At 32.3% G+C, this 25,766-nt stretch overlaps 1 protein-coding gene across 1 annotated transcript; it reads left to right on the plus strand.

The window, feature by feature from the left end:
* The first annotated feature begins 4,565 nt into the window (after positions 1-4,565).
* Positions 4,566-20,510, plus strand: LOC125059922 (phospholipase A1 member A). Its single transcript, XM_047664621.1, has 7 exons — positions 4,566-4,755; positions 14,138-14,279; positions 15,501-15,726; positions 17,133-17,313; positions 17,636-17,827; positions 18,908-19,076; positions 19,604-20,510. Exons 1-7 carry the CDS (start codon positions 4,698-4,700, stop codon positions 19,704-19,706), a joined length of 1,071 nt encoding a protein of 356 aa, XP_047520577.1. The 5' UTR covers positions 4,566-4,697; the 3' UTR covers positions 19,707-20,510.
* The last annotated feature ends 5,256 nt before the right edge of the window (positions 20,511-25,766 follow it).

Consider the following 25,766-nt stretch of genomic DNA (forward strand, 5'->3'; position numbering starts at 1 on the left):
AGACAGCGTCTCCGTCAACCAAACCATGAGTCCCTGGATGTGTTAGTCAATTGGAGTTTCTCAGCAGTGCTTATAGAGTTGTTCTTGGAAATCTTCTCGGGTCAGTACATACCCAGAATACGGCAGAGACAGTGTCTCCGTCAACCAAACCATGAGTCCCTGGATGTGTTAGTCAATTGGAGTTTCTCAGCAGTGCTTATAGAGTTGTTCTTGGAAATCTTCTCGGGTCAGTACATACCCAGAATACGGCAGAGACAGTGTCTTCGTCAACCAAAGCACTGACTTGACATTAGAAGAGGTAAGGTAAGGGTTGAGTAATGGTTGTGAATTGGAACGTCCTGTGATAGACCTGAAACCTGTGTTGGACACAATAGGTGTTTCATATAAACTCTACCTTACCGGATTCTAGTGTAGTGACGCATGTATAGGAAAGTATGAAGGTTCGTTAACGCCTACATTTCGTAATATAAATCGAGGATGCGTAACAGATAATCAGGATATTACGTTAGCAGGAAAATCAGCATATCCGTTTCAAGATATTAAGTATTAAGTGACAGATATTTTAGGTAGTATTTTACTAATTTTATGTAGATTTCAACTTGGTTCAACACATAAGCATATACAGTTTTTATTATTATTAAGCCTTTATTGCTGACAGTATAACATAATAACACTTATTTAAGTTACATAAATAAAACTTAATCTAATAACTTAAAACGTTTTAGGTAATCAGCGTGTCCTGTGACACATAGGCCTTTTCCAGCTGCTTCCATTCTTTTCTGATGTTAGCTCTTCTTATCCAAGTTGTGCCTCCTATTCTTTTTATATCGTCTGCCCATCTCTTACTCTGTCTTCCTCTTTTCCTTTTTCCCTCGCGTGGTTGCCATTATGTAATTGTCCATTTCAACCTGCTATCTCTTGTCATGTACCCGGTCCAGCGCTATTCAGCGCCAAGGATATACAGTACGAGGTTATATATATTGCTCATAGTCCTAAGGAAAGAAATAATCGGCTATTTTCGGTTTTGTAGGCCATTCATGACGCACACGACCTATACAATAAAGTACTCAGTTCTGAATTCAAATGTTTATAAATAACTAGCTGCCCCCGCGAACTTCGTTTCTCATGGAACATTTTGCTATGCGACCCCAGAGAATGTTCAGTTTTCCGGAATGAAAACTTTTTCGGTTTTTCTGTATAAACCTCGGAGTTCAAATTTTAAGTTTTAATTAGCAAATAAAAAATAGGGGTTGATTGTAAAGGGGTGAAAATTAGGGGTTGTATGTATTTTTTAAAGCCATATAATAAAAAAATAAAAACATTTTTTTTTATCCACAAATATATAAAAAAGATAGTAACCGATTCTCAGAGTTACTGAATATGCACAAAGAAGTTCATAAGAATTGGTCGAGCTGTTTCGGAGGAGTAAGGGAAAGAACATTGTGAGACGAGAATTTTATATATATAGAGGTATTCTAGCGGACCCGACAGACGTTGTCCTGAACACAGGTATTCATCAAAACTCAAAAACTCAAAAACTCAAAACTCAAATCTCAAAATATCTTTATTCATGTAGGTAAACAAGTACACTTATGAATTGTCAAGTTAAATTAATTGTAAATTTACATTTACTACCAGTTCGCAAGTGAGGGCGTCAAATCAGTTTAGGACTTTAATTAAAAATATACTCATTCAATTCAATAAAAACCTCATTGACATTTATAAAACGTCTATCAAAAATATATTAGACAGGAAAACATTATATTATGTTTTTTTTTAATTTTATTATACTATACATATTTCTTAATACTTCCACAAATATTTCAATATTAGCCAAACCGGTCCAGCCATTCTCGAGTTTTAGCGAGACAAATGAACAGCATTTCATTATCTTTATATACAAATATATATATAAAATTCACGTGTGTATGTCACTGAACTCCTCTTAAACGGCTGAACCGATTTGAATGAATTTTTTTGTAAGTGTTTGGGTGGCGCACTGGATGGTTAAGACTTTAGATTCACCAATCAGCCCGGCACATGGCGCTCCAAATAAACAGCTGCTATATATATATATAAATCCTCTGTGCATGTGTTCGTAATTAAACTCCTAAACGGCTAGACAGATTTTGATGAACTTTTTGTGTGTTCAAGTGGAGTTGAGAATGATGTATATTATTAGATTTTTTTGTATGTAAGACGTGTATACAGGACAACGTCTGTCGGATCCGCTAGTAATATATATAATAGGCAGATAGGAATGTACAATTAGCATTCAGTTATACGGAAATACGATGATTGCGGATGTTACCGGGCCCATACTGCACTGAGTAATAACCTTGTTTAAATAAAATAACATCAATTTTAATAAATAATGTTTGGATACTACCAAATCCACTGTCCGATAGAAAAGAAATCAATGATTCAAGAGTAATACTTTTTGAAGTGAAACTACTTTAGGCGCTTGAGGGTAAAATTTTGACGGGACTGGGATGTGAAGCGTTTTGTCGAAGAAAAGGGAGAGAGCGTTTGAGACCGATTTTCTCACTCTCTCTGAATCGGTCTCAATCGATTACCTTATAGAAATTATATTTTTAAAATTAAATTTCGTAAAGAGAATTTATGAAATATTAGTATTTTATATTTTATGCAAAATAATTTATTGAAATCTCAGTTATCGAAGAAATAAATTTAAAAAAATTAATTTATAATTTGTATTAATGTTCGATACTTTAAATATTTTAAAGGTAATTAAATTCATTTAATCCCTAACATATCTTCCTTTTTCCCTCCCTCTAAGTCTCGGAAATCTAAAGTTTTAGATTTGTATAAATATGAACAAGAGTTAAAATTACTTTGCCAAAGAAGTTTCACTTCTGACATGTGTACTTTGTACGCACGCACTTTTTTTTAATTGAATAGCCTACACTACTATTTTAATATTAATTACTAGTATTTGTACTATTATAGTGTAAGAACATTGTATGATACTTCATTTATATATACAGATTGTTTTCTGAAGAAGCATCGACTCTTCTAGGACCGGAGTGTTTAAAGTGTTTGATAAAAAAAACAAAATGTGTTTTTAAATACTTGATGATAGCTTTAACGTTTGACTCAATACTAATGCCCTTTTAATTCAATTTAATTTATGTATAAGAAAAAAATACTTGTTAGACATTTTTCGCAAAGGCAAGTTCACTGGGTATGAACACGTACGGACGTCATTAAATATCGATTTATAAGAGCATAGAATTATAATATCTAGTTATACGTAATTAGTATTTATTTTGACGGCTCATTGGTCTAGTGGTTAGTATCCCTGACTGCGAATCCATGTGTCCCGGGTTCGATCCCCGGCTGAGACAAAAATCGATGTGATGAGCATTTGGTGTTGTGCTTAGGTCTTGGGTGTTTATATATGTATTTATGTGTCTATCTTTCTATAATATGTATGTACATATATCCGTTGCCTAGTACCCATAACACAAGCTTCACCAGCTTAGCATGGGACTAGGTCAATTGGTGTGAAAAAAAAAATCTATTGTTAAAAATTATATATTGCACTTAGTAATATAACATTTTTATACTTTTGATTTCGCTGGTTTGTTTATTTATGAATTTATAGTCTGGTAACAGATTATTTCTTTAAGTAATTATGATTTTAATTGCCAGTCTAAAAGATTGTCTGTGGGGTCCAATTTTATTGTATTCTTTGGTACTATGATTAAAATAAAGTTTTAACATCTCTAACGATTATAAAGTATTCATTACATATGCGTGCACAGTGAAAATTCTTTACTTAAAATCTAGAACAATAAAACTGGAGAAAAGAAAGTACAAAATTTTATAAGCTACTAGCCGTTTCGCGCCCGCTTTGCTGGACGAATTAAAATAAATTTTATGTTTCATTATTTTATTTTTTTTCATATTTTTATTATTCTTCTTTTTAACTTTCCGCTAAGAAAATTTAAATATTTCAAAAATCGAGTTTTTAACAGATGTTGACGTTTTGCGGTTCTAGGAAGCCTCTTTTGTTTTTATTAGCGGGAAAAATGTTCATAAAAGTAAAACAGAAATAAAAAAATGAAGGAACATTGGAATTAAAAAAATAAATAGCCATAAACCATCTAGGAAAAATTTCGCATCGAATGGTGGTAGTTTCATGTCGATACGATCAGTGGTTTAAGCGTGAAAGAGCCTCAAACGAACACCATTTTCTTTTTATATATATAGATAATAAATAAGATAGATAAATGTCAAGTTAAATTAGGCGTAAATTTTAGTTTATATAAATAAAAACAAAATCGAAACGAAGCCAATTCTATTTTCAAAATAGAGTTACAAATTTAAAAATCGAACGCTCCTCGTACGCTCAATTATTTAAAACGCTATGGAACTCCATATTTAAAAAAATACACTTACGATTTTAAACGCACCTCACCGTTATCAAGGTCGCGTTTCATAACATGATTATGGTGTATGTCAAAACGATTGAAATTACATGCAATTTACTGGAATGTCTTTGTATTCTCAAGAGGGGCGAGGGTCAACCCAACATCATGTAGACTTTCGCCGTCAGTTTCCTAACAGAACACGCACGTTATACACGCGTAAGCAATTATCGTAACCCATACACAGACGTATTTTATTTGAAGAATTTTGGATGGCCTTATAGAAATAAATGTGAATTAAAAATGGTGACTAACGCTCAGTGGTTGTTGGTGATTGGAATAACCGCATTGCAATTTTCTGGTAAGTCATTTGGGACTATAATTAAATCCAGTTTATTTAACTTTTTTATATTTATCAAGGTTGAAATTTAATTTGCTTCCGTGAATTTGTTGCTTAAATTAGCATTGCTTATTTCAAGGAAATTACTGTTTTAAAAAATTAAAAAATAAAACCTTCATACAGTAAAAACCTCATAACCTGTATTGACGTTTACGTGATTTCCGCATTATTATAAACTTCCTGTTTAGGCAGGGTAATTAGTATATACCACTAAAATATTTAAAAAAAAAATGTTTTTTTCGGTTTGTTTAGGTTTACTTGTTACAAATTTGCACTAATTAATCAACGCATCGTCATGGTTCAAATCAGCTGATGCGTTGCATCGCCTGCGCATAACAAAGAGTAGTGAGTTGTAGAGATTACAGTTAATTTTTTAAATGTCTATTATCAATTATTTGTAACTATTTTATTATCTACTATTTGAAGAATAGTAGATAATAAAATAATTATAATATATAGAGTTATAATAAATAAGATTCTAAATATTTAAAGGAAACAATTATTTACCGGATTGAAGTTATGTATTTATGTATTATAAATTTACAATTATTTTACATAATTTAAAATTTAACCGACGTTTCGCGTGCTTTACAACGTGCGTGGTCACGGTGACTGAAGACAAAAGGTGTTGAATGTCAAAAAGTATCACAGCTGTAGGAAAAAATGCTGTAGATGTGTGTTTTTTAAATATTTCTAAGATGTGATGTTTTTTTTTTTCATAAAAACAATGGCCAGTCTTAGGACCGTATCACCTTAAATTGCAGAATCTACTACAAAATGATTATTGCAGATTTGTTCTTAATTTAAAAAATTCGTAATTTAAAAAATTTACACGCTATTGTAATCGTGGCTGTGGAATATAGGCCATAGACAAACGCCGCCTCTTAGTTAAAGTAGTCTGTGGCTGCGCTACTTCCGAACGTGGTTACGTTATCGCCGACCAACATTCAAGTTGTGTAATCGCTCTCACGCCGAGACATATCCTTATACTTTCGATTTTAACACAAGTTCATAAAGATGCAGTTGCATCTTTCGCCTTTTTAGTGAATGTGTTACATTTGACAGGTTTACGATTTGTCATCAATAAATGGCATGAATTATTATTAGTTACGCCATGAACCATCAATAACAACGAAAATATCCTCATTTAAATGCCGGAAATATAGAAAAGTGTGCAAATTTGCGTCAGAGGTCAGTTTAAATCTTTATAAAAGATCATATATATATATTTATATGACATGAACATGTGTTCGTAATGAAACTCCTAAAAGGCTGGATAGATTTCAATGAAATTTTTGTCTACAACCTGTTTAGGTCTGGGCCTCAGATTTCTGTATTTGTTTCGTGATCTTTTATTTTTCTAATAGGCAAGTAGATGATCAGCCTTCTGTGCCTGACCCAATCTTCAATGTTTTCCTATCCGTACGAGCGATAACTGTGTATATAGACAGAAAGTCCATTGGTGCCGACAGGGATCGAACTGGCGACATTAGGGATGAGAGTCACACGCTGAAGCCACTAGCCACAAGTCAGCACTGCATTTAGCAAGTATCACCTATTAAATCAAATTCACATATATTTTGACGGTAGTTACAAATACATTAGAATCTTAAACTAGTCATATTAAACTTTGCCGTGTTCCTTATATTTCTTTACAGTTATGACTTGGGATAGTTCTCCATAACCCCCTCGATGAAATTTCTATCCACTATATCAAAAGTGCTATAATCGATTGACTTTAGTAAACCACACAAGTGGGCGTGCGATAGCTCTGTTTTGCGGTTAGGCCAAGGGCGTTCTATGGGGGCTTATGATCTTGGGGTAAGATTTAGAAACGAGGTTTAGCGCTAAGTACGACTCCCGTTAAAATATATTGCATTGCAGACATGCACACTCATATTCGCAGAACGATGATACACGCTGGGTGCTTATTCGGTAAATTTGAGGAATCACGAGTTATATAAAGTGGCGGTTGTTGTATGGATTTTATTTTATTCATAAGCTCATATTTTAAACCAGAGTTCCCCAAACTTTTTTGTGTCGTAGACCCCTTGCTATGTTTTTCCGTGTTGGGTAGACCCCCTACTTACCTGATATTGATTTCCTGTAAATTTCTAACTGTAGTGAAGTTTAGTGTTAAAAACTTAAAGTAAAAACACATGTTAATTTATACATTTATTAATTGAATTTAAATTAAAACTACTCAAAATAAAATTTTGTATCTGTTTGTTTGTAATTTATATGTTTTGATATTATAAGATAGTATAATGTAAGTAAATAGGTACTATCAGTGTATGTGTTGAGATCCACTATCGTGGACCCGTTTTCATTTCATGGACCCCCAAATTTTTTTTTCGCTGACGTAGACCCCTTGCAGGTTGTCATAGACCCCTAGGGGTCGATATAGACCACTTTGGGAATCACTGTTTTAAACCATTAAAGTCAGCTGTTTCCCAGCTTCAAACAAAGTCGTTTATTTGATCATGATTCGACAAATTTACCGCTTATTGCGAGCGTCTAAGTCCTATATAATGAGTATACCCATATAATTATGATTCGGATCAATAACAATAGACTATCAATATATCGTCAGAGTCAGTCAGTAGCAACCTAAATTATAGTAGGCAATAGCTGTCTTATTGAAATAGCACCTATTTCTATTTGCACCGTCAAATCGGACATACCGAGAGTTTATTACGCCGGCTCTTTCTCTCGGCCTACACCCTCTGTCTTCTTTGCCGATGAGTAGGGACGTCTACCAATACAAATTTAATGACGTGGAATAAGTGATACCTGTATCTTATATTCCGTAATATACATATTTTTAAAGTGAAACTTCTTTAGGCGTATGAAGGTAATATTTTTACGAAAACGTCACGAAGATGTGCAGCGTTTTTGTCGAAGAAATGGGAGAGAGCGAATGAGTCCGATTAAGAGATAGTGAGAAGGGCGAATTACCTTATAGAAATTCTATTTTTTTAATTAAAATTTCGTAAAGAGAATTTATGAAATATTGGCATTTTATATTTTATGCAAAATTTAATCTCAAATGACGAATTGTAAAATAAGTCTCTAAGTCTCGGAAATCTAAAGTTGTAGACTTACATGTGTACTTTGTACGCACGCATTTTTTTTCAAAGGTTCGAATTTATGACCGATAAATAATCTGTCCCGCTGAACAATACAAAACGTAAACAAATCTTGGAGTTAATCATACTATTAATGTATGTCTTAAGTTATCGGAGGGGGTACTTTTGCAACGTTGTCAATCAATCAGTTTCGTAAATGCATAAGTTAAATCAAAAAAGATGTCAAGGAGAATTAACAACGCGTGAATTACAAATTTATGCGATTTACGTATTTTTTGATATATTGAGTTAATTAATTAATCAAATAAACCTATTACATAATTAGAAATAATTTTTGGTCTGGGCCTCAGATTTCAGCCCTGCGATTCTGTAACTCACGCATTCTAATAATCAATAAACTACAAGCTTCCACCTTTTCAGAATGCCAAATCATAAAATGACTGCTTCATGACTGATTTGAGAGCGACCGTCGATGCGAAATCCGCTGTGTGAGTTCGAAAAGTGAGTTACAGAATCGCAGGGCTGTATCTGTTTCATGATCATTTGTGAACCTAATAGGCAAGTAGGTGATCAGCCTCCTGTGCCTGACACGCCGTCGACTTTTTGGGTCTAAGGCTTCAGTTTCCTTACCATGTTTTTCCAATTCGAGCGAATGTTAAATGCGCACATTGAAAGAAAGTCCATTGGTGTACTGCCGGGTATCGAACCTACGACCTCAGGGATGAGAGTCGCACTGAAGCCACTAGGCCAACACTACTCTTATACATAATTACTGTAGCATTTTGTTATCAGCTGTAGTTTGTAATAGTTACAGATGTGAAGGATAAATTGAGTAATACGTATTAATTTTCGTAAGATAAGGTCAAGACATTGACCCAAGATTCATTTTAAATTATTATATGCAACAGAGGTTGTATATAACACAGAGGTTGTTGCCTTGTGTCGTCGTGGGGTAACGACAGAGTTAGCGTTACTTCCGTTTTTGTACGCAAGTTCGTAGTTCTGTCATCATTCATAGCGCTGACGCAACCTTGAAGTCTGGACCAAAAACTCATTGTTGAGATCAGGATCGCTGACGGTATCGCCATTGAAAGTTACCCATACCAACGAATACATCAGAGAGTAAATATATAAATAGACTAGTGGACCCGACAGACGTTGTCCTGCATGATATTTCAAGCAATTAGTAAAGCAAAGTATGAAAGTACCGACTGCAGCGCCATCTGGCGGGCTGATTTGTGAATCTAAACCATTCCCAGATCCCCTTGAACACACACAATCACAATCACAATCAACAACACAAATCGGTCCAGTCGTTTGAGAGAAGTTCAGTGACATACATACTCACAGAAGAATTATATATATAAAGATTTTAGAACACGTCAAACATAGCAGCAATTAAGCTTATTACAACGTTTTTAAGACATTTAATCTTTTTTTAACACAATCTGTTTTTATAATAATAAATCGTTTATTCGCCAAGATAGTGGTACAATTAGATCGATCAACTACAAAAATCCGCACAATCAGCCATATATAAATAGGCATGCAAATATCATAAATTTTTACAATGTCATCTAATAAGAACATTAACATAATGTCATAATAATAAGTTAAGTTATTTATAGTAGTTTTGACATTAGGGACCAATTTATTTAAAAAACCTTAGTCGATCGAAGTAACAATTTTACTCATATTTTTCGTTTGTGTTTTGAAAAGTGTATATTAAATTAAGCTCAAAGCTGTGTAAAAAGGCTAACTATAAAATTTACGATTAACTTGTTGATAAAAGGGCCTGGGACTACTGCTAGACAGGCTACTTCCAATTAATTAGCGACATTTGTTTAAAATAAGTGTTGTTTGATGATTTGCTATTTTAAAAGAGTACCGAGAGCTTTTTTACGCCGGCTTTTTCTTGCGGCCTACACCCTATGTCTTCTTTGCCGATGAGTAGGGATGTATACCGATTCAAATTTAATGACGTGGAATTAGTGATACCTGTATCTTATGTTCCATAATAAACACGTTTTTTTTTTTACTTGACAAATGTCATCCATTGCTACTTTAACTTCAGCCTATCAACAATTCCCTTAAGAATATTGCTGTCACTATTTCTAAAGCGCTGTATGCAGCCCTTTTCCGCTGGATTGGTCACAATATAGAGAAATAATGTTAATTGGTTAAAAACCGTGGTCGGTGTAAACTGTTCGCATTTAGCATAATTAATCGTTAGTTTAATGATACATGTAATTAAGTGAAATTCTTATAAAATTCTATTAAAGTTACTTTTGCAACTACTCTCATTATCTTATGTAGTAATTTCATTGTATTGAGACATCGTATAAGAGATGTTCCGATTCACACTACGATACAAAAGATTGTGTAAACATACTTCTAAAAATTGATTTTGTATTTACTCACCATTATGTATAACACGTGTGCCATTATTCTTAGATTACAATGAAGCAAATTTTGGTCTCAGTTACTAAACGCATCGTCACCTATCGTGTATTATCGGTCGTAAACAAACTTTGAAACTGTCAAGATGGCCAGTAAATGAAAAGCGTTATATGTTAACGAAGAAGATAGAAAAGGGAGAAAAAAAGTGATGTTGGAATGCGTTTAGGTCCATCTACTGTTGCTACAATTTGGAAAAACAAAGTAGAGATTTTACAAGCGGAACTGAGTGTCCTAGAAATTATGGTAAATGGTTTAATTTGATTTTTTTTTCTCTTCGTTCCTTATAACGAAAATTCTCTATAACGAAAGAGTGCTCGGTCCCTTGAAATTCGTTATAAAGAGGTTACACTGTAATTGGTCACAGTCTTTAACTTACCATATTCCAGTGTAGAGGGACGTGTGTGTTTTAAGGACACAAGTCTTTATTTAAATAAATGATCCTGTAAATAGATTATAATAATAATACTACTTTCGCCATCTTTATATGAATTAATAGAGTAAGTAGTAGGAGGCTCACCTAATGTTAAGTGATACCCTATGGACACTCCCATTGCCAGAAGGCTTGCAAGTGCGTTGCCAGCCTTTTAAAAATTGGTACGCTCTTTTCTTGAAGGACCCTAAGTCGAATTGGTTCGGAAATACTTCAGTGGGCAGCTGGTTCCACATAGTGGTCGTGCGCGGCAAAAACTGCCTTAAGAAACGAAGTTGTTAACGTAAAGGTTGTGGAACGACGCAAGTCTAGGTGATACGGATGGCATTTTGTATTATGCGTTGACGTCCGATGATGAAACTCAGCTTAAGCAACTTTGATAAGTTTAAAATAAAATTACTAAAATAATCTTCTCAGCTTCAAAGGGAAAGCGTAGAAAATTTAAAACACCTTGCCATTATGCAAATATAGACTATTTGAAAAATAAAATATGAAATAAAATAATTTTATTCCTAAATGTGGAAAGTGTTTCTATTAACAGGTGAAAGTGGCATTGCCTTGCGGAGGAAAATCCCGGCCAAAACGCTTGAGCCCTTTGGACAAAGACAATCTTATTTACCAGAGGTCTTTGTCAATTGGTCCTGCTTTGTATTAAATGTTATGATTCAATGTTACATAATTTCTGTTTTGTCACGTCTAATATTGTTATCATAAAGGTAAAATATACGTAATAGGGCAATTGAATTTTGAAATTACTACCCAAGGGGCTCAAACAAAGGAATTGCTAAGGAGCAATTATCACCTTTGTTTTCTCACATACATAGGTTTGTGTTTAATTTTAAAAAACATCTCTTGAAATTTTAGCATACTCTAAGGGAAAAAAAATCCATTCAATCTAGTTACAATATTCAGCATTTGTACCCAACTTCGATGTGAAGTACATTTCATTCCATTTTTTTTCATTTCATTTCATTTTGAATATTTGTGGAGAACATGTGGTAGATAAACTCTGTATCAAAGTCGAGTTATTGGGAGTAACATAGAACAAGTGCAAAGAGCAAATCACAAATTTGCGCTTCCGGGAATCGAACAACAGTATTTACCAGAGATACTTGTATGTTATTCCTACACATGGGACAGACATTTTTGCGTATGTTCCCTTTATTATTCTAAAGACCTATCAACAATTATTGTTTTACCTGAAACTGAACCTAGAACGTTCAAATTCAAATTCAAATTCAAAAATCATTTATTCACGTAGGTAACACAATGTACACTTGTGATTCGTCATTAAAGAAATATATATTAATGCTTCTAATTTTACATTTACTGCCAGTTCTCAAATCAAGGGCGCAGAACGGAAGAGAAGAACTGGCAATAAACTCTCCGCAACTCTTTTTAATCGCCATGTTTTTTTTTGTTTTTTTTTGTAAACCATATTAATAGTTCCTTAATAAAGTGAGACCTAGTTCCCAGAGATAATTAATTTATTAATTTATCATAATAATTAATTTCAATATTATATTTAAAAAAGCAATAAATATTAACAAAACATTGTATAGTAATAAGTTTCGAAACACTATGCTAAATATATACAAAGCTATACATATCACTTTGGACCTTGCACATTTTGTAACAAAACCAGTTTTTAAACAACCTATCGAACGTTCTACTTAAAAACCCTCCTTAACTGAATATTAATTGTATGTAAAACATATATTTTTTGTCCGTGGCATAGACAATTACCATTTACCAATCTCGTGACATTGAAACTAAATAATCAAGACAATAAACATTATTACATCATTTAGAGTAATGATAATTAATAAATAAAATTCTCGTGTCATAATGTTCGTTCCTATACTCCTCCGAAACGGCTCAACCGATTCTTATGAATTTTTTTATGCATATTCAGTAAGTTTCAGAATCGGCTACTATTTATCTTTCAACCCCCTAAGTGATAAGTGATAAGGGTGTCCACCCCATAACTTTTTTTAGTTTTTTTTTTGTTTTCATTTTTTTTGACACAGGGTATAAAAATATATACAACCCCAAATTTTCATCCCTCTACGATCACCCCTATTTATTATTATTGATAGTTATTTTTATTGAACTAAAAAAATGTTTCCTGGAAATAATATACATGGCAAAACAACGTTTCCCGGTCAGCTAGTAATAATTATATAAATTCAAGTTAAGTAACACGTACACACGTGTTAACTTAGTTTTTTTTTAGTTCAATAAAAATAACTATCAATAATATTTTATTACGCTAATCTGTGAAATATGTCAGAAATGTTGGTAAAATGTCAGACGTCAGGTCATTGATTTTTTTTTTAAGTAAACATTTATTTTTTGTTATTTATCATGAGAGGTAATTCAGAAACAGATGTAAACAAATTTATATAATATATACAGATAATACTTGCGTTAGTTATGAATTTAAAATTTATGTAAATTAATCTGCGGTTCGTTTTTGTCACGGTTTTATCAAACAACTTGTCAAAATTTTGATACCGGTCAGATAAAGTCAAGTTATTCGAAGTAAAAAATTACCTTAACCTTCGCTGAAGAGCAAAAAATGTCTAAATGGCAGGTGATTTTTATTTATCTGCGTTATTTGACCTTAAAGATTTAAATGTAGCATAGATGTATAATATTATTATTTTGAATAAAAATAATTTAAACAGTTAATATATTCATTTTAATTACATATTTATAGTAAATTAGGCAATTTGGCTCGCTTTGGTGTCAGTTGATAACCAGTGCCGGATTAGCCATATAGCAAGAGTAGCAAATGCTACGGGCCCCGCGAATTTAGGGGCCCCGCGCTCCAACGCTTGTCTGACCGTAATAAAAAAAGTATTAATTTAGTGGCGAGCGTTTTTTTTTTCAATATTAAATGGTATTAAAAATGAATTAAGGAACTCGATGGGCCAAGAACGTCTTAATCATCTCACTTTGTTCAATATAGAAAATGATTTGCTTGAAAAAGTCGATATTGATAGTGTTATCTCTAAATTTGCCCATATTAAACCCAGAAAAGTTTATTTGAAACAGTTTTGTTTTATTAAATACCCTTAACTTAGAAACCTATAGCAAACCAAGGGCCCATAGGCAGAATTTGCTACAGGCCCCGCGCTGGCTTAATCCGGCACTGTTGATAACACAGGAATATCCAAGTGTCTTGGAGACTAGCGTTAGTATTAAATGCAACAATGCAATTTGTTTATTTAATAATAAACTGTAACCATATCATATATTTGTAACTAAAATAAATTATTGTATTGACAAGTGGATTTTTATATGAATAATATTCATATTTAAACAAACATATTGTGTTAACGTGAAATATCTTTTACAGTATCGAAAACACAGCGGGAGAACCTTATAGGCGACGAACGTGAGAAGCCTCAAACCGCTCGCGATGTCTTCAATACAACTTCCTGTATCCCTCCACCGTATAGATGTCCCCACCCGAGAATGCAGTTTTTCTTATATACCAGGTATTTTCTATTTTTTTCGTATATTAAAACACATATTCAACGTAGCGTAAACACAATTTCGCGTATGATTTCGTCACTTAACCTCTGTTCTGCAATACACTGTATATATTTGCGAAGTTTGGAAGACAGGGCTGGTTGTAAGAAGTGTTTATTGTTTTTATTTTAATAAATATATATACAATAGATTAAGGGTCTAATAAAGTACCAAATAGCTATGCAACACATCAATTATTTGGAAGATAAATTGTGCTATTTGACATTCATCAGACTCATAACTTATGATGGACTTTATGTGACGAATAGCGCTATCTGACAGTCATGAAACGCAACAATAGTGTTTATCCTACCAATAACTAATAAAAAGCTAATTTGGAACTTATGTAGAACTTATCCGTAAATTGTGAAACAGACCCTAAGACAGATTTATCTATGAACGTGATACAGTTTGGTAATTCATGTTATTTTCCAATTTGACAAAAGCTTTTATTTACAAGTAGTTATACCTGGTTTCACCCGTGTTAATTAGGTCGTAGCGTTAATGAATCGACTAAACCACTCAAGTACCATAAGTTAGACAAAATTTAATTAGTATTGCGCACACCAGGTGCCCAAAAGTGCTTACAAAAAAATATCATCTATATAGCATATTATACAACTTTAAAAAGCCATAATATTATGTCTTAGGTGTTACTCATGAGCAAATGTCATCAGTCTCAGGATAACACACAAACCAATTTTTGTCTGTCCACATTTTCCTTATTGTAAAAACTTACTAATTCCACTGGCGCAACTGTAATAGGAAGCAAACGCGCAGGACGCTTACCTGATGTTAAGTGATACCGCCGCCCATGGACACACACTGCCAGAAGGCTCACAAGTGCGTTGCCAGTATTTTAAGAATTGGTACGCTCTTTTCTTGAAGGACCTTAAGTCAAATTGGTTCTGAAATACTTCAGTGGCCAGCTGGTTCCACATAGTGGTGGTGCGCGGCATAAATGCCTTAAAAACGCTCAGTTGTGGAACGACGGACGTCAAGGTGATACGGATGGTATTTTGTATTCTGCCTTGTTCGATATTATTGTTGAATATCACAAACAAGTCAACATTATTGTCAGCAAATATCACATGAAATAGGCCAACGAATATAATAAAATATATATGGTTAATATTGCCACGTTTAGAACTTTATGGTGATTAAATATTTTGAGAAACTATTTTCAGATCAACTCAGGAAAAAGGCGAACTGATCAACACTCTCGATAACGACTCGTTAAAATATTCTAAATTCAATCCTAAACATCCGACGAAAATTGTAGTCCATGGATTTGGTGGAGGCAGGAATTTATCACCGAGCACTGACATGAGAAACGCATATTTCAAAAGAGGGAATTATAATATATTTATTGTTGACTACGGGACTTTGGTTAAGGAGCCTTGTCTTGGTCAGGTGCGTACAAAAACCGAAAGCTATATTATTTTAATTTAATATACATATTAATTAACTATATTAAGAAGTATATGTGAATTAGGACATTTTTATATTATGAAGATTTCCCACACATTTTTTCAATGCGACACTTAATGAGTATTTTCCATAATCTAGAACATTAAGACACTATTTTAATTATTTATTATTATCTCTGCCTCTAAAAAATCTAACGTGACTTTGGCGGTGTATTGAAAATTTGAAAGCTCCCCTCAGCTTAGTCAAGATGCCTTAACAGTAATGTATGTAGAAAGTCGAAAACTAAATTTGTATGAAAATGATAGTTCGTGTTGACAAATTTTTATGTAATATATTTAGCGTTTGAAATGGTAGTTGCGCGGAAAACTAAGATTGTTCATAGAAATACTTTATGGAAATATTAGAGCGTTACCATACCGCTTTGCCTTACGTATATAATCTCGTGGGACCAATATATGTAATATTTGAATAATAATTACAATGTGGCACATTTTTATAACGTAATTAAATTATGATTCTAATTGCATCTTTACTCTTTTACACAATTTAAGCAATTATATATATATATATATATATTTAATATTATGGCAAAAGCTTCAACTTTATGCCAGTTTCATAGCAATTATATTTTTTAAAGTTTTCTAACAACTCTTTCATTCTCTATGGATAATCTATAGAGAATCTTGTCTATGGACCACGCATATATTGTTATTTTTTTATTTATATTTTATGTAGGTATTGTGTTCATTTGTTTAGATTAGAAGATTTATGTTTGTACTAGAAGCCTTCATTTAATAACATACTAAGAGTTTAGAGATAGCTAGTTGACTGTTGAGCGAGGACAGAGATATAATAAATAATAATTTGTATTGAATGAGTTTCCTCCGCTCCATTTATGCTAGCCGATGTCACGGTCATATCGTTTATTTCACAGCGTTTAATTTTACAAATTAATTAGGTGTTATTAATTAGATTTTATTCGGATTGACAATACGTAGTATTTACTTAGTAGGCCATGCTTAATGCTAATTAAAAGGTAAGACTTTTATTAAACAAATATTCTTCCAATAAGTCTCAAAAATTTAAAGTCGCGAATTCTTAATGTATTTTTATTATTTTTTGTGCGTGTAACTAAACACGACAATGAATATAATAAAACTCTTTAACATACAATAGCTATTCGAAACGTATACATAATACATGTAGTCGTTGTTTACTATAAAAGCAGATATTTAGTAATTTTATTATGTTGAAAGACTTTATGAAAATGGTGAGACCACCTACGGACACAATTTTTCATCAATATCATGATTAAAAAATGTAGTTGTTGAAACTATTAATTTGATGTACTTATTTGTTTTTAAAATATGATAATGAAATCTTTCTAGATAGAATGGGCTCCGCGGTTTGCAAGTCTCTGTATTGCACAGTTAGTAGAATATGTGCAGTACCACCCAAGCAAAGGAATTCCTCCGGAGAGAATTCATACTATAGGATACAGTGTTGGTGCCCATATTCTAGGCCTTGTAGCTAACCACATAACAGAAGGAAAACTAGGAAGGATTACAGGTATATTTATTTATAAAGTAAATAATATTAATCAGTTTATTTACAACATATTATGATACATATAATAACAATTTGTTAGAGTATGTAAGTGAGAAACAATATAACAGAATACTGAATACAGTTAAATCAACAATAAAAGCAAATCTAGAAATTTACATTAATTTCAATATAAGTTAAGTTTAAAGGTTGTTATTTTATATATATAATATATAAACTTAATACTGTTAGTTTATAGTAATGTCCTAGCTATAGTTTTCTAAACTTTTTTAAAAAACTAATATTTTTGTGAAGTGTTTATTATTATCTTATGATCTATTTTCAGGTTTAGACCCAACAATATTTTTCTACATGGGAAATAATCGTTCGCGAGATTTAGATTATACTGACGCAGAATTTGTAGATATTTTTCACACTGGTGCCGGCATTCTTGGTCAATGGGGTCCGAATGGACATGCCGACTTTTATGTCAACGGAGGGTCCAGCCAACCTGGCTGTGCTCATGATACTATTTTTCGTATGTATTATTATTACTAATATCCTAGTTATCTATGCATCTTAGAATAACAAGGGTAAGATGTAGAAACGAAATTTAGCGCTAAGATCCCCGTACGTAAAAGTTTATCTGATTTTGTCATACGGGAGTCATAGTTTTTGAATATAACCCTAAGCCACTTCGCGGAATTTCCCTTTTAGTTCAGCGCTACCTTGTGATAGTCTTTGACGTAAAAGTATAGTTCTAAATACTAAAGGCATGCTATTAAAGTTTAGCGCCATCTCGTGATTGTATTTATAAACGTAGAAGTCAAGAGCAAGAAGTTCTTTAGTGCTTTAGCGCGTTGCGAGTGAACGCTAAAAATAGCTTTTTTTAAGACAGTGTATGCCGAATGCCTAGCCGGTTTGTTTTTGTATAAATTGTTTTTAACGTTCCACAAACATTCGTGAACAACATATTCAGACACAAATTTGATAGTTGTATCTTCCGACCATTTAGCCATCTTTAAGAATCAAAAAACACGCACGCGTTTCACGGCACTTATGCACTCTCCTAAAGATTTGACTAAATTACGTGTTTACACACAACAAGGGAAGATCTCGGGGGGTGCGCGGGCGCGGGAGGGGTATCACTTGAAACAAAAATAAAAAGCGATTCTATTTTGATTCAACTTGAAAGTCAAGTAGAACCGTACTAAAGAAAGTAGCGTTTACTAAAGCAAGTAGCGTTTACATGTTTCAACTAAAGTACTATCCTAAAGCACTCTCCTAAACACTAAGATAATGTAAATCGGCCTTAACTTGTACTTCATAAAAAGTATTTAATATTGATGAGCCACATTAAACTTTCTTCACAAAAAATAAAAAATATATGAAGATGTAAAATACAATATATACGTATATGAATGGAATGGCAAAAACCCAGGACCATACCGCGCATGCGCCAATTCGAATGCTGTCACAAGGAATATGCCATAGATGGCGTACGTGGCCTAATAGCTCAAAGACCTAGATATAGAGTGTGCCAAAGTCATTATAATTTATTGCTCAAATTCAATGATTCTTTATTGTTTTAACTAATCATATTAATAATTGTTTACAGAAACCTTATCATGTGACCATACTAAAGTAACGCCGTACTTCATAGAGTCAATAAACAGCCGTACTGGTTTCTGGGCTGGACCATGTCCCAGTCTTTTTTCCTACCTCATAGGCTGGTGCGAGCCCAAAGACACTGAGTATGTACTGATGGGTGAACATGTTACGCATAAGTAAGTTTACGTTATTACTCAAAAATGAAGTATTCATATCAGTATATTCAGAATCGAGGCTTACGGTACTTCCATATGTCAAAGCCCTACGGGAGTCAGACTTTGAGCTGTCTTAATTCTGAGTTAAAACTCTTAACAAAACTTAAGTAAAATGTTTGTTTGCAATGGTAATATATTATATATTGAATCACAATACAAATGTTGGTTGAAAAATTTTTTTTTTCATTCCAATTAGCAACGAAATACAATCCCTATAAAGAAAAAACCCGTTACAGACACAATTATATTAATTAAAATTAATGATAAAAACAAACCAAAGCTACGAGTACTATAATTATTGGTCTTTGATATTTTGTGACTTTTTTTCTTAATAGGTGATCAGCCTGAAACGTGATTTTAGGAAAACATAGTTTTTGTATATGTAATGTGATGATCAGTATTGGCCAAGTATCAAGAAACAGATACTGAAATCCAGACTTCAGTGGCCTGTGACCTATCCGAGAACTGTACATTTGAAATGTTTGCAGAGCACGCGGTGTGTACTACGTCACGACGAATGCAAAGCCACCTTATGCCAGAGGATTCCCCGGCAAAGGCCGAAGAGTCAGATCCTTAATACCATATAGATAACTGTGATACTAATGTTAACTTAACTTGCCTCTAACTCAGAGTTACCTTTTGTACCTACCTCAAAATTGTTACAAAGTGTGCCTCGGTGTAAATTTTGTAGTCTATTGCTGCAGTGATAAATAACCGTTTTTATGTTGGCAATACTGTTTTGTCATTAGCGCCATCTCGTGATAGTTCGGGAAAAATTACAGGAGTCGCAAGCTACAACGAAATTAAGAAGTTTCTTTATGTATTTAACAGATGGCGTTGTGATAGTTTTCAGTTTTGCTTCTAAGTTGTACGTCTTAAAAGTTTTTGGTAGCGTTGATGAACCACATAAAATTAAATCTAACAATTTATACAAAAAGCCATGAAATAATAGTAATTTAGTAATTGTCTTAATACCTATATGAAAAAAAAAAAAACTATATTTCTGTGAATAATTGAAATGATGGGTAGGAATTAAAAAGTTCTATTTTCTCATTGACGAGTATTATTTTTTGTGGCCGAATCGCAGAAGTGATTGCTATATGATGTAGGTCAATCACTCATTTAGACATGTACTTCAGAATATGATTTTGTCAAACATTATAAACTTAATTTTGTCAAGCGTTTTTAAGGCACTTTTTGCCACGACTAACTAGAACCAGCTACCCACTTCTTAAGAGGGCGGCAACGCACATGCGAGTTTTCTGGCAGTGTGTCATGGGCGGCGGTATCACCTATATATCAGCTGAGTCACCTGCCCGTGGCCCCTTTTCTATAAAACAGTTTACGTCGAATTACTTCTACTATTTATTAAAACTAATTCAGTAATTTCACTCTTTTAACTTAAGTACTCTTTCGTCTCCTTCTGTCAAATTTGGTTTACGATATAATGATAAGAGACAATTTGACTTTAGTTAAAACGGTGACCTAATTTATTTTTATATATATTACAATGTAAGGTTTTGGTCAAAGGTTGACCGAAATATCATTAAATGTTAGCATTTGAAGGATTGGCCAAATCATGAAGTGATCAATTCTTCAAAAAGTCTTCGAAATGTAGTTAACTGAAATTTAAAGTCATGTATATTTTTCATATTGATTTATGTTTTTCCTATTTATTTTGGGATAGTTTTATATGTTCTTTTTAACCAACTTCAAAAAGGAGATTTATTGTATGTTTATTAGTGTTTAGTTGTTCTCTTAACAATCCTTCACAATAAAAAAAAATAATTTCTTGAAGCAAATTAACAAGCTATAATTTGATTTGTTCTTTAATCATAAAAATCAAATTTGAATAATTGGATTACTTACAACAAAATTATCTTTTGTCTCCTTCTATTAAATTTAATTAATGATGTAATGAAAAGAGACGTAATAATAAATTTGTTAAAATTGGACGTTAATCTTTACTAAGTGGGCTCAATACATGTATATAAAGGTGAATCGTAATTATAATTCTTGTACAGAAATTCTTTTTAAGTAAAAAATAGAATATGAAACAATATTGTGTTTTATTTGTATATGAAATTAAAAGTTGCCAAAAATACAGCCAACATTGGTACTCTGTAACTTCCAATGGCGAATGGAAGAAAAATGGTAAACAGCTCCAATCAGACAAGTCTAACCAATGACTGGCAGTGGCAGTGACCGAAGGCCGCAGTGGCTGTTTGTAATGGAATCTTGATGTTGGCCTCAAGGGCCTTTTTCGGCTCAGCTCAGGCTGTTTTGGCAAGCGTAGCTCTGCCGGAAATGGGAGTTTTGACGACTGCAAGGGCGTCTCCTGCGAGAATTGGACCTTGGCTTAGGACGCCGCGGGTTGTGAATCTCCTGAAGGACAGGACGGAAGCTCACTGGAGTAAGCGAAAGGCGAAGTAATCTTTTTGAATTTAAATTCTACCCCGGTGGAGGCGGTAATATACTCTAATATTGATTTGCTTTGACGCGCGGGCGGCTTTTAATTTGTGATTAGCTTACTTGATGGGATCTTCAGGATTCGTTAATTTTTGTTGGAGCATCCTACGGGACTTTTTTGTCGGGAAGGCGTGCCCAGCAGTGGCTAAGGTTGAGCAGTTATATATAGCGGCCGGAATAACTTCGTTCTTATTAGCGAATGTGCAGCGCATTCGCGGCATAATCGCCAGATGTGGACGCACCCTAATGTATAATGTTATTGCAGTGATTGTAGCTACAAACGTTTTGGTATGCAATTTTCTTGTCAGTACTTTAACTCTCACTAGCGATTCTAATAACAAGATAGTTTTTATAAACATTGAATACTTACAACGCGACGGCGATATTTGTCAAGTTAGCTAATGCTAAGTATAGATGGCGCTTTTTCATTCGCAACCTAGATAACGTTTTAGTATGAAATTACAATGTAGCTACCTTAATATCCGTAACCATGGATATAAGAATCGCTGTCGGGATCTATCTATCTATCTAGTTACAGAGTAAAGGCTCTACCCTCTGATCTCTATATCTACCTATCAGTTTCCTTTATATGCAAGAAGTGCTAACATACATCGATTAAAAAATATTTTAAATTGCATCCGGAGTATCGCATGTCCTAAGAGAAAAGGGTAAGTAACAAATCAAGCAATAAAACAATATTCAATTTCCAAACATATATTCAGGAAGATAATGTTACCATTTCTCACCAAAACGAACTACTGAAATTAACTAAATTTATTGAGATCAAATATCACAGAATATTGATGAACAAAAACTACAACTATATGGCAATAATCTTAAAACCTAACAAAAAATTTAAAACGTCGATAAAATATATTGATTCTACTAACAAATTAAAGTCGTAAAAACGTTAACTCAAGATGGCGAAAGATATAACGATAGGCCGTTATACGATAACTAATTCATTTGTTTTATTTACATACTTAAATTATATAATAAATTAAATAAATGTTTTTCATAATACTTAAACTTATTTCTGATTCTCTCTCCCTTTGTCAGTGAAAATACAAAGCGTGCACTACGAATTCAGGTTTTCAGTTTCTTCTCTTGTTTACATATAATATATAAGTTAGCAATATAACATACATAAGCTTATATATATGAATTTGTTATCTGCGATTTGTATTTATAATATTCGCCTACGTTGAGAATAGATTCTTGGGAAGATATAATATATATATATAGTTTGCAATACATTTATCGTAATAGTTATATGAAACATTTGTACTTTTATGTTGTATTAAATTAAGTTTAAACAGTTCTAAAAAAGTCAATACAAATAAAAACTTTTACGTTATAAATCTAATTATCCATTCGTGTGATGTGATTAAGATATAATAAATTAACTAATAATGTTTAATTTTCCTATATTATTTCAAATGTATTAGATGAACAACTTTTAGCTATGTTTCCTTACAGACCGATTTTTACCAACTTTAATAAGCTTTTATCACATACATAAAAAACAAACAGATATTTTACTGCCTAATATGATAGCTACAAAGCAAATATGGTATTTGTCAAAATATCCAATGTTATTTTTCTACTATATACTTTTAATTCGTATTACAGTGTTTGATTATATGTATTATGATATAATGTTATTGCTACACAATTCACAAGATATTTTCTTTATATTTACATTACGATTATTGAGTCATAACATAAAATAACCGTGCAATTCCATAATTAAATTACAGCAAACATAAATGAAGTATATGAAGGTAGCATAATCTTTTACGGACTTAAAAAATCGGAAGGAAATTTACTGTACCATTTTACAACCATACAAGGTTCTTACTATACCCGCCTGTACTGTCGTACCCAGACTGAAGCCGAACTATCAAATCGCGTTACCTCGAAATGGAGCATAGCGCAGACACATTCCTGACATAAGAAAGACTATGTTTTTAGCAAGTTAAGATCTGTCTGTGACTATTTTTGTCAACACTACGGTTTTCCAAACTATTTAAAAAAAAACATCTGTCAACATACGATGTTAATTACACTATTCTAACAATGTTTGTTAAAATTGCAAAAAGATTATGCTACAAACTACAAACACTAGTTACCACTTAAATATGTTAAGCGGCGCATTTACAGCATTAAAAAAGCAACTTCTACTCAGAATCTAATCAGTAATTGACGAATCAGTGCTCAGTGCGAGGAACTAATCTAGAAATTTACACACTATTTACAAGCACGGACTTAATGCATAATTATTCTCCTCCCGTTGTCTCAACGCTTGATCATATATGAATGCGTTTCATCACTGAAATTCAATGGAATTAATAAAACTAGCTTAGGTAAGATTCAGTGTCCAGACTTAGCACTAAGACTTAACGCTGAATTTTACCCTTAGCTGAATTTTATGTTTACTACGCTTGCTTGTTTCCATGGGAATGAATTTCAAATACTGATAATTTTTATTACTGCTCGGATTTATTACGAATAACAAGTTAATTATTAAACTTAAATTTTCAGCGATATAAGAAACGTTTTGTCGCTAGTGTGTTAAGTGCAATATTATTAAATAAACTAAGTACATGCAATAAACTGTCCGTGCCTTATGAATCTAATATTTAAATATACTAACATCAAAATATTGTCCATTATCCTAAACTACAATTATTTATAACATCACATTCAATACAGATTGGTATATACACAGATTAACGAAATATCAAAGAAGTTAAATATTAATTATCCGAATCATAGCAATTTTAAATATTAAAATAAATAAAAAGACTTCTTAAATATAATTTTTGTTTAAATCTAGATTATTGAGACATTATTATCGTCACAAATTATTCATAAATATACTATAAACCCAATTATTTACTGAATGTTTTGTTATTATTACTCTTATGATACTTTTTACTCATTTAAAAGAAGCAAATAACTCTTGATACCTTTTGATTTTTAATTGAAGTATTCATTATTTATTTTCTGGAAAATAAAAAAACATTAAACATTGTTTATGTTAAAACCTTGTGGTACGACTTCATATTAAGTAATAAAATAAACGTCAAAAGTGATAAAACAATAGCTATTTTAGGCTTATAGTATTTTTATAAAATCATTATTCTATATAATATTAATTATTATTAAAATCTAATGTGCTTTCGCATTATTGTCGACACAGCCTTATAGAGTGAGATCACCCCGTAAAAAGAAATTATTGTGTTATTCTTATATTAAAAATAAATATTAATACTATATTTACTTATATTAAAGATCTATATAAAAACCAAAGTACTGATAAAGTAAATTAATGGATTTTATTTCCATTACGACTACGAAAACTTCTTAAACTCGAATTTATTGCCTCAATCACGACAGCTGAAAAGAATTTGGATTAAAAACCTAATATGTATCACTAATATCATTAAAAACTAAGAATAAACACAATTTTTCGCAATAATAAATAATCTAACTTATTGTAATCTACGTACACGATTATTATTTCATATTATTACATTCGGTGCTCTGTAACGAGTCTAAGGGATCGGTACCCTTACGCCATTGTTTTGGACATTGTGAAAATTATCACTTAAATATATATATATGCACAATCCGGCCCTACAAATACATTACAAATAATATCTATAACTTAGTCATTGCGGTGTTAAATTATTAAAATACTAAAAGTGATTTCGTTGTCAACATGCTGATGAGTAGTGAAAATTAATTTTCTTATATTTTAAGTGAAATTTAATGATAACTATGTGTAAAATACATATGATACTACGAATACATATACAAGAAATTTTCTAGTTGATTTTTACAAACCAGAATTGACGGTGTAGAGATATGTTAAAATAACTTTTTATTTTTACATTATCATTAATTCTAAAAGACTAAATTTTAAAATGATTTAAAGTTCGCATTGAAGGAAGACAGTTTAATGTGAAAATCACATAAAATTATCCAAAACATATGATAATTCTCACTGATGTCCAAAAGCCTCCTCTATCTTCACATTTAAATCTACTTCTTTCATATTTCATACGGCATTTTATTGAAAATATAGAACCTATGACAAAACGAATAAAAATTAATTCAGAAGCCTAATATAAACAAAACCTATTTTTATAAATTAAAAGTAAAAACTTATTATCC

This window comes from Pieris napi, chromosome 20 (assembly GCF_905475465.1).
Source record: "Pieris napi chromosome 20, ilPieNapi1.2, whole genome shotgun sequence".
In the NCBI taxonomy this organism is placed as follows: Eukaryota; Metazoa; Arthropoda; class Insecta; order Lepidoptera; family Pieridae; genus Pieris; species Pieris napi.